Source organism: Alligator mississippiensis, chromosome 2, assembly GCF_030867095.1.
Source record: "Alligator mississippiensis isolate rAllMis1 chromosome 2, rAllMis1, whole genome shotgun sequence".
Classification (NCBI taxonomy): Eukaryota; Metazoa; Chordata; order Crocodylia; family Alligatoridae; genus Alligator; species Alligator mississippiensis.
In genome coordinates this window covers 256,398,145-256,416,935 of record NC_081825.1, presented here as the reverse complement: position 1 = coordinate 256,416,935, position 18,791 = coordinate 256,398,145, and the positions used below count along the sequence as shown (strand labels likewise).

At 38.6% G+C, this 18,791-nt stretch overlaps 1 protein-coding gene and 1 long non-coding RNA gene across 6 annotated transcripts in view; both read left to right on the top strand.

The window, feature by feature from the left end:
• BAZ1A (bromodomain adjacent to zinc finger domain 1A) overlaps window positions 1-18,791 on the top strand; it is a 91,201-nt gene that overhangs the window by 35,377 nt on the left and 37,033 nt on the right. For 4 of the 5 annotated variants that reach the window (XM_014611303.3, XM_019488763.2, XM_059723048.1 and 1 more), the window contains 8 exons: window positions 4,447-4,548; window positions 5,786-5,873; window positions 8,202-8,336; window positions 8,806-8,908; window positions 10,598-10,764; window positions 11,716-11,811; window positions 15,987-16,125; window positions 17,063-17,209. In XM_014611303.3, the coding sequence (XP_014466789.2) occupies window positions 4,447-4,548; window positions 5,786-5,873; window positions 8,202-8,336; window positions 8,806-8,908; window positions 10,598-10,764; window positions 11,716-11,811; window positions 15,987-16,125; window positions 17,063-17,209 (977 nt within the window). Of the gene's footprint in view, window positions 1-2,967; window positions 3,023-4,446; window positions 4,549-5,785; window positions 5,874-8,201; window positions 8,337-8,805; window positions 8,909-10,597; window positions 10,765-11,715; window positions 11,812-15,986; window positions 16,126-17,062; window positions 17,210-18,791 lie in introns of those variants that run through there. The other variant, XM_059723049.1, reaches the window with a different exon arrangement.
• LOC132248797 (uncharacterized) lies at window positions 279-2,967 on the top strand. The gene is made up of 2 exons (XR_009460217.1): window positions 279-2,461; window positions 2,916-2,967. It is a non-coding gene; the product is annotated as an uncharacterized LOC132248797 (long non-coding RNA).

Here is an 18,791-nt window from a genome sequence, read left to right as displayed (position 1 = left end):
AGTTTTAGTAAGAAAATAACTCAAGTGTAAGAAACATTACTCTATTTGAGAAGGCATTGCCATCAGGATTGTAGTGGCATACAGTTTTCTACTCTGCCTTAGAGCTCTTCCTCTTTTCTGGGGATCATTTTCAGGCTTGTAAACAAATATTTGTACTGGGGTTTTTTGAGCAAAACTATGCCATATTTGTAACATTAAAAACATTAATTCAGGTTTATTACACTAATAATATTTTTATATAGAGATTTCACCCTAGTGTAAATAAGGAAAAGATAATACAAAGTTGTCTGGTCTGTTGTTCTATTTATTTTATTATTTTTGTTGAATAACAAAATAACATCTCTTTCCTCCTCATTATCCAGTTTTTCCCTAGAAGTTTGATTAAGTGTATCATATCTTCATTGTTACAGAAAAGCTTTCAGACTCAGTTGTATGGTTTTGCTATAGGTGGAAGTAGGAAGAGCAAGTGGACTGGTACAACCTTTTGTTTAAACTCTGTCAGTGGTACAAGTAAAATTTGATGAGAGGAAATATAGAAGAGGGATGAGAATTTTCCATATAAAAAATAAATTCCTCTTGGTATCAGTCTGACAGTTTAAGGCATAATTCTTTGTGATGGGCTTCACAGCTAGATGCATGGGCTTCTTCTTGGTAAATTACTGTTATGTCTGGGTGGTTTTGTTTGATGTACAGAACACTAAGGTGGTTCCTCAGTTTCTTGGAGAGAGTAAAGCTTGTCAGAAAAGGCTGAATGGTATGTAGAAGAGAGTAGATGGGTTGCCTGGAATTCCTTTGGTATGATATTCATCTGCTTTCATTTGGTAAGAAAGAAAATCTGAGTATACCTGAGCAAGTTTCTTGTATAGTTTGCTTGCAGTCTATTTCATTCAGCTGAGTGGTGGGGTCAGTAAGCGTAGGTAGGTAATGAGCCACCTTAGTCTAGACTCCGGAAGAAGGAAGGGTAGACTTATACCTTAAAGACTAACTAAATGAGATGTGTATGGCATGAGCTTTCATAAGCAGCAGGCTTACTTCATCAGGTGTGTCCCTTCACAGCATCTGATGAAGAAATAAGCTTGCTGCTTAAAAAAGCCTATGCTATGTTTGATTTAGCTAGTCTATTAGGTGTAACACCACCCTGCCTTCTGCCCGATTTCAAACATGTATTGCTTCATTTGAAACAGCTGTGGTTTGAGTAAGGAGGTAGTGTAAAGCTCTTGTGACAAATTGAGTGCTGCTAAGAAAATGGTCTTGGTTTCCTGTCTTTAGTAACATTACATGGATCAGAGTTGTAAGAGAATATGCCTTATCACACGATAGAAGAAGATATCCATTGATTCCTGTTACAGGAAGTGTTAGTACTCATCAAGTGCTATATAAATAAAGGAAGTTACTGGATGCTATTTTAACTATAAGCAGTGAGTGGATATGACCAAATGTGAAACACTGAGCTTCTGACCCTGTAACATAGATCGGACTGAGATTAGTTTTCGCTGTCTCTTGCCTGTTAGTCCATCTACTTATTTTAGAGAGAGCTCTTAATACACCTCAAAGTGAGCAGTTGTGGGAATAGAAAGGCTTCATTGCCACCTTTTTTTTTTTTTAATCGCTATTAGGTGTATTTATGGCATAATTTTAGACCATCTTAAGCACTGTTGTGCAGATTTTCCCTGGATAGATAACTGGGTTGTACACTAGAAAATAAATTTGTTACCCTGCACAGAGTGAAAGTAAATTTGTCTTTGTATGAGAGGCTAATTTTAGATGGGATTCATCATCCCACCAACCTACACAGGCCACATGGCTGTAGTGCTACAGTCTGGCAGGGACTAGACTTTCAGTCTATAGATTGGGTATGGATAAGTGGTTGCTGCTCTTTTGGTGTCATCTGCCTAGATGTAGATCTAGTAGCTATTTTATTCCTTGGTGCCCTCTCCATTCTCTTGTTTAACAATTATCCTGTTTGGACTCCTGGTGGATAGGTGTATCTTACCTTATGAGTTTGTAGAAAGGAAAGAGTTTTTCTTCCTTTTCTGCTTCACTATGGGATTATGGTCCCTCACCCACTGTGGTGGAAAATATTAAAAGCTTGTAATTCCTTTTTAAAAAAAACAAATGTAATCCCTGCTCCTCCTCCTTGCTAGACAATATGCAGAGATGGAAGACAATAGGATAGCAGATTGGAGCCCTTGTATGTGCAAGCCTCTTCTGTTAGTTGTTTCAGTTCCAGGTGCTTTAAAATTCAGGATAGTTACTGCTAATTTATGCAGCCAGGTGCATCTCTTCAGCTCCAAATAGGAACTAAAGGAGGTGGGACTGTCTCTTTGAGCCAAAAGAAAGGCAGGTTAGGGAGAATGTTAGGTGTATTATTGCTTTCTCGCCAAGCTTAGGTTGGGTGTTTGTGTTTTATTGTTTTTCAGTTAGTAGTTATGCTGGACCCTGGGGCAGGGAGGTGAATTTGGTATGTAGTATAGGGTCTTTAATGATCTAATTATGAAATAGACAGTCAGTCTATGGTAATATATTGCTATAACTAGTAGAATAAATTTATAAGACTAGTTTTTATTCCTGGGCCAAAGCAACAAGAGGTTCAGGTTCATTTGATGGTCATCAGTCTCAGTTTTTCTTGTATCTGGTGTTGGTCCTGGGAATCTACTAAAAACCCATAATGTGTTTAGAAAATACTTCCATTTTGCTGCTAGTGATTCTGATTTACTTTGTCTTCTACTTGAATATTGGGTGTTGAGAGAACTTTTTTATTAATTTATTCATCTATCCATCCTTTCTTGAATAAATGTGTTAATGTACAGGAGGAAACTAAACATTTGGGTTCACATGTAGGAAGTGCTCTAATACAGATCTTCATGTGACCTTAACTATTCTGGGGGGTTTTGTTGTTTTGGTTTGGTTTTTAGAATATGGAAGATTAACAGTGAAAAGTTTTGATCCACAGCTGAAAACCTGTAAGATGTTACTTTCTCCGAAATGCTCTTTATATGCCTTTCAGTCCCAAATTTAAGAGGTGTGCTTAGTATTAACATAATTAATTAATATTGTGCCATCAAATCAGCAGAAATGTTAAAATTCCTGTTAAATAGGGCTGTACTGACTTCCTAATCAGTCTCTGTGACCTATATATGAGGAAAGATGGCTAGTCAATATATTAACCAGTCTTCTGAGAGAGTGATCTGTATGAATGAGGTAGTTTGACACATCTACCCTTTGATGGATATCTGATTGTATATAATTAAGGATAAGGTGGGGGGAAGGAAAAGGGAAGCAGGAGTACTCATAGAAAGGTTGCCAAGCAAGTTTGATGCATGTGTACAGCAGCTAAATGATCCTACTGAGGGCATTTCCCTCATACAAAGTATTGCCTCATGGGACTAGTTCAGAAGGCTAGTGTGCCTACTCTTTTTCTAGAAGCTAGCACCCCTGGTTGAACTACATCTTTTTCTGTTGTGTTTTTCCACTCTGACTTAGTGTGGTGGCCTACATCCTGATTAATGGTTTCCTTGCCACTGTGACAAAATCTTAGCTTTAAATATAGTGTGCCCAAGACTTTGCATTAGAGTTGTAATCCATAAATCCAGTGGATACATTGCCCTGAACAAGCCTAATACCTCCTTTTTGGATGGTGTGTAGGGTGGTGATAGTGTTTTTAAATCAAATAAATAAAACTTTCAAGAAGGTGTTTGGACCTTTTAGTTTTTATCTAGCAATTTTAAAGAATTTCTCATGAGAATTTTTTTTTTATTAAGGTAATGGAGATAGCTGTTTTGGTGCAGCTTAATCCTGCTATTTAGTCTCCCAGACCCACATTTGAGAAATGATCTTTTTTTTTTTTTTATGTTGGTTACAAAAACTTGTGTACTTTCCATCAGGAAAACATTCAGTCTCTGCTGTGCTCCTCTGATTTGTAGTAAATTAATTGGGGGTTTTTTGTTTGTTTGTTTTAGTTCACTCTGTTTTGTCAATCGCTTCCTTTTCCTCCCCTTCCCCCCCCCCCAAAAAAAAAAGAGAGAGAAAAATGAATGTATTGTCATGCAAACTCTCTTCCTTTAAGAATATTGACAGCTACAGTGTTGCATTTAAATGATTACAGTAGTATAGTGACTTGCTTCATGGCTGGAAGTAATGATAACTCCCATGCATTTTGGAGTATAAACTTCAAAACTAATTGTATTTATTAAATTAGCTTATCCTGTTGTTGTTTTAAGATTTAGAATGAGTAAGTGTGTGTGTGACTTAGAATGTTTGTTTGTTTTAATGTTCTTACTGGGTCAGTGTTCTCATTCCGCTGGTAATTGTGAGCCTTTTTACATGCTTATGTATTTCCAGGAGCTTATTGTGCTTTGCATTTTAAAGCTTTTGATTTAAAATGTCTGTTACAGAATTTACTTGTGTCTCTGATTTTAAAATACTTCAATTTTACTTTATTTTTAGGAAAAAAAAAGCCATAATTGATCCCTCCTTATTCAAGTACAAAGTCCAGCCTATTAAAAAAGAGCTATATGAATCTGTAATTGTAAAAGCATCTCAGTTAAGGTAAAAATTACTTGCCTTATTTTTTTGATGGATGAATCATGTAGGTTATCTGATGTACTTAATCATTTGTTTCATTATTTTTCACTAGAGACTTTCAACTAAGTATTATTAGTCTGTTCCTGATCAAAATTATAAAGTCTATTTGCATTATGTTGACTTTATTGTGGTGTTTGTATTTATTTAAAAAAAAAATTGAACTGTTGAATAAAGTCCTGCAATCACTTTCAACTGATTTACAGATGGCAAGATTATATTTTTACTCCTTTTTAAAATAGAGAATTCATGTACATAAAACTACATAATTTAAATGACAATGAGTTTAAACAACACCTTTTTTGAGTTAATAGTTTGTGGAAATCGGCCTGGTTCCAGTAACATTTGAAGTATTACAAATAACTTAGTTCCAGTTTTTCTTTTTATATTATAATTTGTTTTTAATAATATTAGAAATATTTCTTTGTGTAATAAGAACATCTGTACAGGATTGGGGATGGAAGAATGTTGAGGTTAAAATATTGTTTCTTAAGCTGTCTCAGTTCAACTGCCAGCTGTTTTGGAGACCATTTTTATGCAACTTTGGCCAAGTCACTTTGGTCCTAATTGAACAATCCAAACTTGTTCAACGAAGCATTTAAACATGTGCTTACTTTCAAACATTCTTTTAAATATTGTTTTGCTGAAATGAGGCCTTTGAAAAATACTGTTTATCTTATTACATGCTATTTAGTTAGTAAGTTTTTCAGCGTTGGTACTGTCCCTCCTATTATGTATGTTCATGTGCCCTGTCAGGTAGTGAGGTTGCAATCTTGGTTGGACCTTTTCTGCCACTTCTTAATATGTATTAACAAAAATAATAAGGGGTGTGTTAACTTTTATTGAGGGTTCATGTAGAGACAATAGGCTGTAGAGGATTTTTCATGGTTTTGTGCATGTGCACCCACACGCATGTGCAAGTGAGATGTTGCTCTTCTATGGTTTTAAAACAAAGTCAGATTCCCTGTTGTGGAAAACTTAAGTGGCTGTTTCTTACCTTATTTCTGAAGCAATATTTATTCTCATTAGAATTTCTGAGAGCAATATTTAGCTACAATAATACTAAATTACAATCTTACTGAGGAAAACAAGACAAGTTTTCCAATGGGCAAAGTTTCTGTCTCATTTGGAGTACAATCTCAAAATTTGCAGTAATAAGAGAATGTAGATCAAACATCATTGGTAACATTTTTTCCTATTACAGCCGGAGAAAACATTTATTTTCTCGTGATAGACTTAAACTTTTTTTGAAGCAACACTGTGAACAGCATGATGGAGTCATTAAAACTAAGGTAAATAAGAGGGTGAAATTGTTTTGTGGGATGGGAGGAGAAAGAGAGAACACTGATCTAGAAATATTAAATTAATGTTTGTACTTTCTCTCTTCAAGTTATCTATTTAAATAGCTGTTTTCTGGGCTAGAGTAAATTCCACTTCTTATGGCTACTAAACTTAATTGTAAATAGGTATTTGACTCTCTTGAAAACAAATGGGCTGGACTCTGGTATGGATGTATAAAAAGTTTATAGTTAAAATTGCACTGTTGTCTCTTGCTCCAAATGGCACCTGTTATAGAAACTCTTCTCTCCAATAACTAACTTTTTTTTTTTTCTTTTTTTACTCAAAATTTAAATAAGGTTTTACTAGATTTCCTTTTTGAAATACAGTACAGATGGTGTGTTTAAGCAAGAAAAGGAATTCTAGTATGTTAACTTCTCTTTATCACCAATAGCATACAAGTGATATGTTCTTTAAATCATACAAAATATACTAGTCAGTCATGTCATAACAAGCTAGTGTCTGTTTACTGTAAAAATTATCCTTCTAGACCAGGGGTTTTCAACCTTTTTTTGAGGCAGGGACCCCCTTCCAGATGTGGAGCAGGGAGGGGTCCCTCAGTAGTCCGTTGCTGAGCAGGGGGGGTGGTCCTTTGGCGGTCAGACACGTGGCAGCAGCAGCACGCCGCATACCCGGGGCCTTCCCAAGTACCCCCAGTGGTACACATTTCCCTGTTTGATAACCCCTGTTCTACACAAATGATTACACTTACAGCATTTGTGTCCTGTTCTGCAGGATGAAATGTATGCTGGAATCCATTTGACTCAAGTGGGCTTTGAATCAATCCTAAAATGACAAGAATCCTAACTGGCAAAACTCAGAATGCTAAAGCCTGTGGTAGAATTTCATGGTCAATTCCTCTACAGGCAACCCCCACTTAGCGCTATTAATTGGTTCTTGGAAAAACTGAGCTCTAAGCGAAACCGCATTAAGTAAAACCTGTTTTCCTATAGGGTTTAATGTAAATAAATAAATATAATTGGTTCCTGTGCTCCTGCCAGCCCTGGTCCTGCCAGAGGCTCTGCAGGGCCTTTCTGGAAGCGCCAGGGAAGGCAACGGCTCCTCCTGGCCTCATTGTTCTGCCGCCATGATGGCCTTTGCTGGCCCACACCTGCTGGTTACCAGCACACCTGTGTGCGACCCCAGCCGCCCCACCTGCGGGGTCTGAGTCGGGGACCTGGCCACCTAGGCATTAACAGTGAGCCGCGGGGCTCCAGTGGTTGAGTGCATGACCAGAGTGGCACGGATCACGGGCTGCAGCCTGGGGACGGTGGGGCTCTGTGGGTTTGGCTCCACTGTGGGTTGGGGTGGGGAACACTGCACGTGTCTGAGCACTGACTTGCACCAGCCCTGGCCCTGGGCACCAGCCCGGGCCCTGCGCTCATGCCTGCCTCCACCACTGCTTCTCCCCGCCCACCGGCCACTCCAGCACCATGTGCTGGAGTAGACCCGAGGCTCCTGCCACCCTACCCTGGGCCCTGCCAGCTGCCACTCACTGCTTCACTGGATGTAGCTACCACTGATATTGCCACCACTGTTTCTCCCTACCCACCCCACTGAGTGTTAACGAAACCATTGAGCGCTAAGTGAAACCAGGTAAGTATTTTTAATGAGCGCTATAGCAAAACTGCATTAAGTAGGGGTTGCCTGTACTGTATCTCTAGATTTTGCAGAATATGGGGGTGGATGCTTAGGTCAGATTTAAGTGAACTTAATAACCTCAAGCTACTGTGCTGTCTGAGGGCTAGTGAGGTTCTTGGGCTAAGTTATGGCAATTTCCCTGGGCTGCCTGTTGTCTTGTCTTGTAGCACTGCCTGGGGTCTTTGTATTGCAAGCACCTTTTTCCTGCCCCCTTCCCAGCACCATTTCTAAGGGAAACTTTACATGGCATACAGACACCAAATTGGGAGCAAGACTCTTACCTTTGAATTTCAGTGTTGACAAATATGTAAGAACTACCTTTCAATAAATAATGTGTTTTAAAATGACTTTGTAACTGAAGTTTGCACGTATATTCTTTTGAGGCCAAATTCTTTGCTCAGGCACAAATATTCCATTACCATTACTATTCAGCAGGAACTGTGAGATGCTTGAGATCTGTCATTTATCAGTCACCTCTTACTATATTATTTCTGTATGTTTTTTAGAATACAGTTTCTTTACCCTCACTAACCAATTTATAGGTAGTTTCATTGTTTTCCTGAATTCTTCACTTAACTGAGTTTGTGCATGAAGAACTATTAACTTAACAATTAATATCTGTTTTCAACTTTCCTGCTAAGGCGACATCAGTTGCAAAATACAAGATAGCAGAACAAACTTTCTCCTACTTTTTTCCTGATGACCCACCCACGTTTATCTTCAGTCCTGCAACCAGGCGACGAGGGAGGCCTCCAAAGAGGCCATCTGTAAGTCATGTAAGTAATACTAAAACTGACTTTACATTGAGATATGTTAAGGCTTCTCATTTTCCTCAGTAAACATGGGGATATGAGGAAGAAAGTAAGAACACTTGAAATGCAATTTTTTTTTTCCAATTAATGGAAATACAATAATGATAAATGTCTGGGTTTTTGGGGTGGTTCTATCAGCCACAGAAATAACTTTGTTTTGTCTCCTTTTTGGCAACAACAGATGAAAATCAATATGAAACTCATCCTACTTAAATTTAAGTAATTTTAACTGTAAAAACACTGTTTCAGTTCTCCCATTTTAGATAAATGCCTAAGCCACAGCAGTAGCTTTAATATGAAGCAAAGCTACAGTGTATACTTGATTTTTGTTGTTGTTGTTTTTTGTTTTTGTTTAACTCTTCCAAGATTGTGATGAATTGAAATATATTTTCCTGTTAGAGATACTATGATTCTTTTTCTCCCCCCACCCCAGGAAGACAGGGTGGCTGATAAACCAAATACTCAAGGAAATAGAAACAAATTAGCAAAGGAAAGGGCCCGGCTTCAGAAACAAAAAGAAGAAATGCAGGCCATGGGTAAGTTAACCCCTTCTTTGATTGTTAGAGCCAGTTCCTGCAGGCTCAAAAGCTCATTGTATTAATTATACTTTGGGGCTCTATCAGATAGGACTTAAACCAAAATCATTTGCTTGAAACAAAATAAGAGCTTTTTACATTGGTTTGACAACAATGGCTTAAATATGATTTTGATTAAATCAGTGCCCCTTGCTTTTAGAGAGAAGGTCTGGTTATTATTCTGCAGCCCTTCTCAGGCAAGCCAATTCTTCCTTTTAAAGAGGAGCCTTAACTGAGTAAGGATTGCAGGCTTGGGGGCTGACATTTGTTTAGAAACTTTGGCATTTCCATTCTTATGTGAGGCTTTCCTTTATCTTCTGAGAAAACTAGCACTTGGGGAAAAGAAGGGGCTCACTTGTGCAAAGAGGTTGATATGGAGGCCACTTACCCCTATGTGCTGAAAGTGACAAAGGAGAGAAGAGGACACTTAGGTGCTTGAATACTCAGATCCTTACAGGATGAGATTTGATCTAGTTCTTCACATTAGCACAAGATGTTTTAGCTGAACTTTCACTTGATGGGATGATCAAGGATAGATGGGTAACAAAATGTCCTCTTTGTACAGCTCCAAACTGAATTGTTTCTAAAAGTGAGGTGGCATGTGTTTATTGTAAAGATTATGTATGTTGTCAGCCCTTGGGTTCTATGCTACCTGGCTAGAATGCTCATTAACAGCCTACAGGCCAAACCCAGTCCGGGAAGAGGTTAAATCCAGTCTGCAAAAGTGTGAAGTGGTCTGAGGTGACATTGGGGGGGCAGGGGGGAGATCCATGGCATACAGCTGCTCTGTTGCTCATTTCCTTTGGTGCTCTCGCATTAGGTGCTTACCTTCACTATGGAATTTGTCACTCTTGCTGTTGGGGATAGGGATTGCTGGTGAGGGTAAGCAGAGGCAGCTTGGGTACTCTTGGGGGAGGGATGGAGACTTGTGGCATGTGGCACTGGCTAGGTTGCAAGTAGTACTTGATCTAAAGAGCTGCTATGAAATCTTATTAATGTATAGCTCAAACATGACAGCTAAACTAAACTGCAGTAGAAATTAAACCTTTCCTATAGGGATGTAAACAGTACTGTCTTGACTTCCAAATGAAAACCAGGTGGCAGACTCCGTTCTAGAAACCTGCTAACTTTTTAAAACTCTTACAAGTCAGTATTTCAGTTTTGCGTCGGGCCCCTATTTCTAATTGGAAACAATTTCATTTTGTTCCTTACTCAACTTCTAAGGCAATTTTTGTTACTTAAACTAAATTAACACCTGTCTTGATTGTGCAACTTAATGTGGCACACTCATTTCTCAACTGTGCATTGGTTATACAGTTATAAAATGTTGTTAGTTATTCAAGTTATTTCTTGTTTAACTTTTTCAACTCAAGTTTTTATAGGCTAGGGGAAATGTACAAAATTTCCATCTCCTTAAAACCATTCTGTGGACTATGTATAATGATATTGCAAACTCAAATGTTTAGGATTCTGATCTTCAAATATTGCTGGATAGAGCAGAATTGGAATTTTTGGTTGGCATAGAAACAATTCGGTGTTCATAACAATACCTTTTCACATGGTAACTATTTATCAATCTGTCTATTTTAAAGCAGTTCACATAATTATTTTCATTTGCAATATGGTAAACGTTGTCCTTTTTCTGTTCAGCTTTTGAAAAAGCTAAATTAAAGAGAGAGAAGGCAAATGCCATAGAAGCAAAGAAGAGAGAGAGAGAAGATAAAGAGAAAAAGAGAGAGGAGCTAAAAAAGATTGTGGAAGAAGAAAGGATGAAGAAAAAAGAGGAGAAAGAGAGACTCAAGATTGAAAAAGAAAAAGTAATGTGACCTCCATATATGCATACTTATAAAATACTGAAAAGTATAATGGCATTCTGGTTTTGGTTGGCTTATTTGCTTTTTAGTTACGATCTTCCTTAATTTGCATCTTGTATATAAAGTCCTTTGTTCTTCATAATAACCTACATGTGCCATTTAGATTAATGTGTGGGAAAGGCTATATATTCCAGTAATGAGAGCAATTAAAGGTGACATCTGAAATCATGATTATTTTGTTTTCTGTTTTAGCTTTAGTGATATGTTGGATGATAAGCTTTTTGGTAGATGCTGAAATTTTTTTTTGATGGTAGTCTGACACATTCAGGAACATGTTATTGACTATCTTACTGTCTCCTACTTGAAATGCATTTTTAACTTGAAAAATTGTTTACCTTGCCTTACATTTTGCTGTAACCACATCTAAATATAGCAAGTGTGGCTAGTATCTTTATCTGCTGAATTGTTTTGCCTCGAGGTAAACATCTGAATTGGCCAAGAATGACTTTCCTGATGTTTGAATGCTTCAAACCTTTTCTTCACCAACAGATTTTAATTGGGAAGTATCCCTTGGACTAATTTATAAATGCATGTTTTCTATCTGTTGGAGAACAAGAAAAACTACTGATCAGTTAAATGTTCCAATTTGTACCTCTTTATCATGACTGCTATTGCAAAATATCTCCCATTTTGATAATCCTTGGGCTCGTTATTGGGTTGATTCTGCAATTATTTTTACTTCAAGCGTCTTGGATCTTGTACAAAAGAAAAACGGGTTTTTATTGTCCTACTGAACATAACTTTATTGTTCACCAAATAATTGTACACTTTTTTTTCAATTTTACTGAATAGAATTGCAAGGCTTTAGTAGCAGAGCCTGCTAATAAAATACAACCAATTGTATGGCTAATTCTGAAAGTTGTTTTTTTTTGGGGGGGGGTTTTTTTATTTCAGGAAAGAGAGAAATTACGTGAAGAAAAACGAAAATATGTGGAATACCTAAAGCTGTGGAGTAAGCCTAGAGAAGATATGGAATGTGATGATCTTAAGGTATAAGTTCTACATGAACTTGCAGTAGCATATAACTACACTTCACAAGTTCCTCTGTGCTAGGGGTTAACCTATGGCCTGTGGGCTGGAAGTGATTTTACTTGGCCCACCAAGCAGGGACAGCAGTGGTGGTGGGAGTTGGACAGGTTGCAAGCAGTAGCCAACCTTCAGACTGAGCTGTTTTAGAAGTGGTGGGCTAAATTTTAAGGTTGCTGACCTCTGCCTTGCACAGCTCTGCTAATGCACCCAAACCTGACCTGAAACACTTTTGCTATTAAAGTGTCAGCTTTATTGAGGAATGCAAAACTCTAGAACTCTTGGTTCATAAATGATACCTTTTACTAGACCAACTAAGAAGTTACAAAAAAAATATATCTTTTTTTGCAAGCTTTCGGGCCAACGCGCCCTTCCTCAGGCTCAGGGAAAATTTTAAAGATGGTAAAAAGTCCCCATAGGTAGAAAATAAACTTAATTTTAGTACAGAGGAAGCCGACAGTGGAAGTCTGTTCCTCTGGGTCCGTGAGTATCTTATGAGTTGCTCTTTGATGTGCAGATAAGGCAGGATTCCTTCCCTGGTGGTGTCAGATGGCAGAAAGGCAGGGAGGTGTAGAAATCCTTCTTGTTTGTTATACAGCCTGGAGCTTCAATGCTGAACATTAAACTGTTTCATCCAGTGGTGCCAAGCCTTTTGCCCCCTTGAGCAGGTTGACTAGTGTGGTGTTCTGCAGGCCAGATCCATTCCATGGTCCCAAACCAATGTGTCTAGCCAGGTCCTGATCAGGCATGTCCAGCTGGCCCAGTGTATGGCCCCAGGCCTGATCTAGTGTACGTGGCCTGGGCCCTACACACAACAAATATAGCCTACAGGGCTTAGAAATTTGGCAGCAGGGGAGCGGCCAGATGACATGGTTCCACAGGCTTTATCTGGCCTGCAGACTGGAGTCCACTGGTTTAGTGGCTTTATAACATGAATAGATGCAGGTTAGTTGATTTGAATGATTTCTACTTAAGACCTCAGAAAAGATTTGAATCCAGGACTTCCAGTGCAGCATCTACTAGAATACCTCTCCTGAACACTCCTGGTTTTTATTTTGTCTAGATTGGGCACATTAGTCTAGTATTACTTGTCACTTCTAAGAATTATTAATTCAACTTTCTTGGGAAGGTGAACTTGCCTGTTTTCAAGTTACTGCAGAGTTGTCTATACCCAATTTTATGTGCAATCTTGATTCTGTGGTGAAGACTACTCTTGTTTTCCTTTTTTGTAGTCTTTGATTTCTCCTTTACAGTTTTTTTTTCTTAAAAAAAAAAAAAAAAATCATTTTCAGTTTGGAATGATTGCTACTTTAACAAAGTTTATAAACCAGATGGGCTGACAAGCCTAATAAAGATCTAGTTGTCCAGGTGGTTCAGCTTTTGGGGCATCTGGAATGCTTGTCTACTGGGGGGTGGGGGGGAATTTTCAGAATACTAAACTTGCGTACCTTTTCACAAATGTTAATTTAACAGGAAGTCTTCTAGATAAAGGGTTAATTTGTTTTCAGAAGACTGGATTGTTTGTATACAGCCCAGTAAGAGGCCTTCATTAAACAACCTAGTAAGCACAGAAGATTGGCACTTCTTAAGGATCCTGAATGAATGAACACATATGAAGCTAATGCGAATTGCAGTGTTCCAATAAACACTTGACCTAAAGCTGTTTCTGGTTATTTGCATATTTAAGGTTCTGAGTCATCCTGTCAGGAGAGAACATTTGCTACCAAAGTGCAGGAGGTTCAATCTATTGACGGGTTTGGTTAAATGAATTAAAAAGAGAATCCATTTTGTTTAGTACTTTTAATTGTTTCAACATCTGCCATTTAAAGGACTTTAACATTACATTTGAAATTATGACAACCTATATTTTTGCTCGTGTGCAGCATTTTAATATTAAACTGAAGAAAGTTTGCATGCCAGTTTTCTGCATTACTACTTGAATTTCAGTTTTCATCAAGAACAACTTATGGCCATGGTGCTAAAAAAAAATAAATAAAAAAAATCTAGTAAATAAGAGATGGATCATTTACTGTTGTGTTAACCTGGAAAGATGAAAAATAGCAACATACCCAGTTTCTTAAATATGCATATAATGGATCCTCTTCATAAGCAAAAAACGTGTTGAACTTCACTGCAAGAAATATAGCTTAGTGATGACTAACCAGTGAGTCAACTTTTAGTTTTAAGAAAATAACTAAAACTCAGTTCTTTAAGTAAGGAATTCTTGCTTGTTGTTGTTGGGGGGGGGCGGTGTGTGTGTGTGTGTGTGTGTTGGCTTTTTTTTTAATCGGCCCTCCCTAGTTGAGCGCAACCGTCCCACTTCTCTTAACCTTTTAAGTCTAACTTGTATTTCTTTTGAAGGCAAAAAAGAACAGCGTGTATTCTTTGTGATGCTCCTTCGGACATGTTTAAATTAGTACCAGTGGTGTTTTGGATAGTGTATAAAACCTAATGAAGAGAATAGAGTCCGCTTGAACTTTTTTTTTTTTTATACGGTCTTCTGGATGCCTGACACCTTGCTAGTCTCCAAATGGTGAATTGTACTTGAATACAATATCATGATTAGTTGCGATCAGGAGGGGCTGAATGAAGAGAAGAGTAGTCATGAGCACAAACATGCAGAGATGAGTTCTTTTATGCTTTCTGCTCTGTCTAGGACAAAGATCAGTGAGGTGGATTGAAAAGTCTATTAAATGGTGTGAAGTGCAAGCACTAAGATGGGGGAATATGAGAGATATAAAGGCTGAGATGCACATAGTGTAGAGTTATGCAGGCACTGAAAGAGGAGTTTGATCTGCATGTGGAAGGAGAGGAAGCTGGGTAAGGACAACATAAGAACAGTGGATTTTTAGCATCACTGTCTGGCATAGACTTGAAAGGCAAGATGAGAAATGAAGAGGCAGCTACATGATTGCAGTAAGAGATGATTTTAGAGTGCAGAGAAAACCGAGCGATGGGAATGGGGAAGGAAAGATGAACTCCAGATAGATTTTCATGTGGAGACATCCTAGGTATGAGTTGGCATATAACTGGAAAAAAAGTTGCCATCTAGTTCAACTATTCGAGCTTTAGCTTATTGACAGCTTCTTTTCCATTCTGCCTGTAGAAGCTATAAGGGTATACTTGGAAACTTGAGTTTATAGGTTGGGTCTCAGGCCTGCTGGATTACTGAATACTTTTTTTAGTGTCATCTTTAAGAGAACAGACAGCTTTTCATAGAATCAGAGAAAAGTAGGGCTGGATTGGACCTCAGAAGGCCATCTAATCCAACCCCCAGTTCATGGCAGGATCATTCCTGTCTAATTTACCCTACATAAGTGTTTGTTTAACCTGCTGTTAAGCACTTACTAGGGTAAGAAGTTCTACAATCTCTGTAGGGGGCCTGTTCCAGTGCTTATCCATTTAGGTTGAATATTAAGTAGAAATTTCTCACTATGAGAGTGTGCATCTAGCTAAGTTTTTGGAGAACCATAACCAGATTGCACATATTCACAAATGTCTCCACCTAAGGTCCAAGTCAAAGGTCCTAAGTTATTGTTGAATCCTATCAGCCATGAATGATTGGTTATAACTAGCCTTGATAAGCTGATCTAAAATGCCTTCAGCCATATTTCCTTCTAGGAAAAGCCCTAGGCCCATATGCATTCATTAGACCTACCCTGCTATACTTCTCTAGAATTGTCAGGTTTTTTTAAACATTATTGAGCACCTTTTAAAAAAAAAATGTACTTTTTTGCTGGTCTGGAAAATCCTACACACACCTTTTTGTTGTGGAAAAAACGTTTGAGGGAAATAACTTGGCAAGTGGCATTCTTGGGATAAGTATTCTCTTATTCCAAATCAGTTGTTAATCTGAGTTAAAAGTATGCCCTGATTTGTTGGATATGCTAAATTACATCCTTAAGGGATTTACTTCTCTTTGCTGTTATGAGTTAGAATTGTTTTTAAAGCTATAATGTGAATCAACCATGGCTCTTGCAGCACTATTAGGTCTTTTTAAAAATAGCTCTGTGAGGCTATATAAAAGACTTACTGATGTCAATTTCATGTCACTCAGAATGATGGTGAGAATCTCTGTATTAATACCTATGTATTCTGCCAAAATTTAGTAAAATATTGAGTTGTTGTTCTTGTTGTAGGAACTTCCAGTTCCAACTCCTGTGAAGACGAGATTGCCTCAAGAGGTCTTCGGTGATGCTCTGATGGTCTTAGAATTTCTTCATGCGTTCGGAGAACTCTTTGATCTTCAAGATGAGTTTCCTGAAGGAGTCACCCTAGGCAAGTTATCACTTGGCGACATGTTTTAATTTGCATAGTTTCGTGTGACTCAAATGCATTTATGAAAGTTTCAAAATTTTCAGCCTATTTTACAGTGACTGATAGTGTTGATTTTTGGCTTCCTGACATCATCTTCTGGTGGTAGTGCTGATATCTCTAAATGAGTTCAATATAGAAGTGTGTGGTCTTGTAAATGTTGCTGGAGACCTTTTCTTTTTTCTTTTTTTTTATATCTTAAACTTAGTGTTTGATATCTTACTGCAGTGTCAACAAACTGCAGGTCCACTGTGGAGGCACTAGATCCAGCTGGCAGAGCTGTAGAGGGTTTGCCTGTGCGCGCACTAGGGCTGAGCAACAAGGAGCTGTATGCTGGGTCTGGGTAGCTTCCAGCTATTCATATATGTACCACTGTCGCTTCTCTCCAGTTGCAATATGGGTACAGCTTCCAGCTGGGGAGGACCTGTGATGGGACCAGTTTCACCTATGGCTATGCTGCAGGCAGGAGTGCAGGAGGGAAACAAGGAGAAGCAGAAACAAAATAGATGCAGTTTTGCAGCTGTCCAGCCCCTGCTTAGCTCCCCATTAACTGAAAGCTGCAGCTATACTGTAGCCAGAGAGCTGGGGGTTGATAAGTGGCAGCAGCACAGGTGCAGGGGAAGAAGCCCTCGCTGTCCCCATACCCCTGACATTCCCCAAAGCCACCTGGCCTGAGTTGGACATGAGCTGGGTTGTTCTGGTCTGTGGCTTGTTAAAGGTTGCTGGCCACAGGTTTAGCAAATGGGCGTTGTCACTGTTTCCTTTTTCTCGAGCATCTCTGAAAATGTTTTGCCCCAACATGGTAATATGTTGTTGGATAATTTGCTATGCTTTTTGCGGGGGGGATCTATTTTTGATTCTTTGCTACTTTGCTCTTACAGTACTTGTATTTTATTCACAGAACTTTTAGAGGAAGCTCTTGTAGGAAATGACAGTGAAGGCCCACTATGTGAATTGCTGTTTTTTTTCCTGACTGCCATATTTCAGGCAATGGCTGAAGAGGAGGAGGAAGTAGCCAAAGATCAAATAGCTGATGCTGAGACCAAAGGTCAGATTTTAAATTTAATATTAAACTGAAATATGAGCTTAGAAGTGTGACAAATTATGCAGTATGCTTTTAACATTAAAAAAATTTGTCTTTTATTACGTGGTGTTTCCTTGTTTAAGTTTGGTTATAGCTACAAACATTTGTTTCTTTTACGAAGCAAGTATTTGTCACATCATACCCAGTAAAGCGCACTAAGCATTTAATACTAGTCTGTTTTGGAGGGTTCTTCAGTCTTCTACTCCTTCCCCCCCCCCCCCCCCCGGTAGCTTCACTTCTTCAGCACTAAATACTTCTCCTGACCCTTCACACAGACCTCTTCTGTAGCTTCAAAGGATTCCTGAAGTCCAATTGTTACCATGGTCATAATTTAAAACTCTGAATTTATTCTTTGCATGGTTACTATACATCTTCCATTAACCTTCCTACATGCCGTGCGGCTACCAGCTTGTATACTAAGAGAACATTTTATAGGTTGAAGTGGCTGCTTTGCCTCTAGGCCAGGGGTTTCCAAACTGGTAAGTGTACCCCTGGTACGGAGGACATCTCTGGGGGGTATGTAGGAGAAATTGTATAATGGTGGATTTAATTTTCATTATAATTGGCATTTAAAGGGTTGAAATGTAAACTGTATGCTGGTAGGCGTATGAGGGCAGCTGATAAATCTGGAAGGGTGTGTGTGATAACAAAGTTTGGGAACCTCTGCTCTAGGCTTAGCATGTAGACTAGAGCTGGGCATATATTGAGACGTATACAGTATCAACTAATGGCTTGTCAAAAGTTATACCTTGCTCTTCTGTGTATGCATAAGTGCTTGACAGTGTCAAATGTCTTCGTTGTTCTTAATAGCCAATTTTGTTTTTTGGAGTTCTCCTCTATTAGCACAGTGCAGTGGCTGAGCTGTGAGGTCTGTTCCTACAAAATGCTTTCCCCACAGAGCTCTTGCTGAAGCCACAAGGAGGGCTTGCAAAATCTGGCCTTGCATAAGGAGTTAAAGTTTAACCACTCAGTTTTCAGTAAAAAAATGTTTAAATTGATATTAAGTTTTTTAATAGAGAAGAACAGTTGGGCACAAAATGATTGTCCTTTTGAAGTTAAACCTTTTTTTTTTTTTTTTTAATTGGCAGCAAATTTAAATTTTAAGTCTTAGTCCTCAAGGAATTGGTGATTTAAAAAAAAAGTAATCCAGGACGGTAACTGTAGACTTTATTCTCCTTTCAATTGATGGTTTATGGGCTAGGAACAGAAGTTGCACATAAACCAGTTTAAGTGATCAGAAACTGGCTTAAACCTGTAGCAGAACAAAAGCTCAGTGCACATAAACTGATTTCAAAATGGCTGAAACTGGTTTATGAGAAACCTGGTTGATTGTAGCATCACTTAAACTGATTTGACCCAAATCAGTTATGCACCTTCTGTCCCAACCCCCTTCCTGGTTTAAATTAAATCAGTCCCCCAGCATGCTTTTCAGCCCTGGGTTGAGCTGTGTTGTCTGCTCCAGACAGCAGAACTGCGCCGCCAGTGCGTGCCCCCCCCCTGCTTCCTAGTCACAGCAGGGGTGGGGTGTGGCCAGATACCAGTCAGA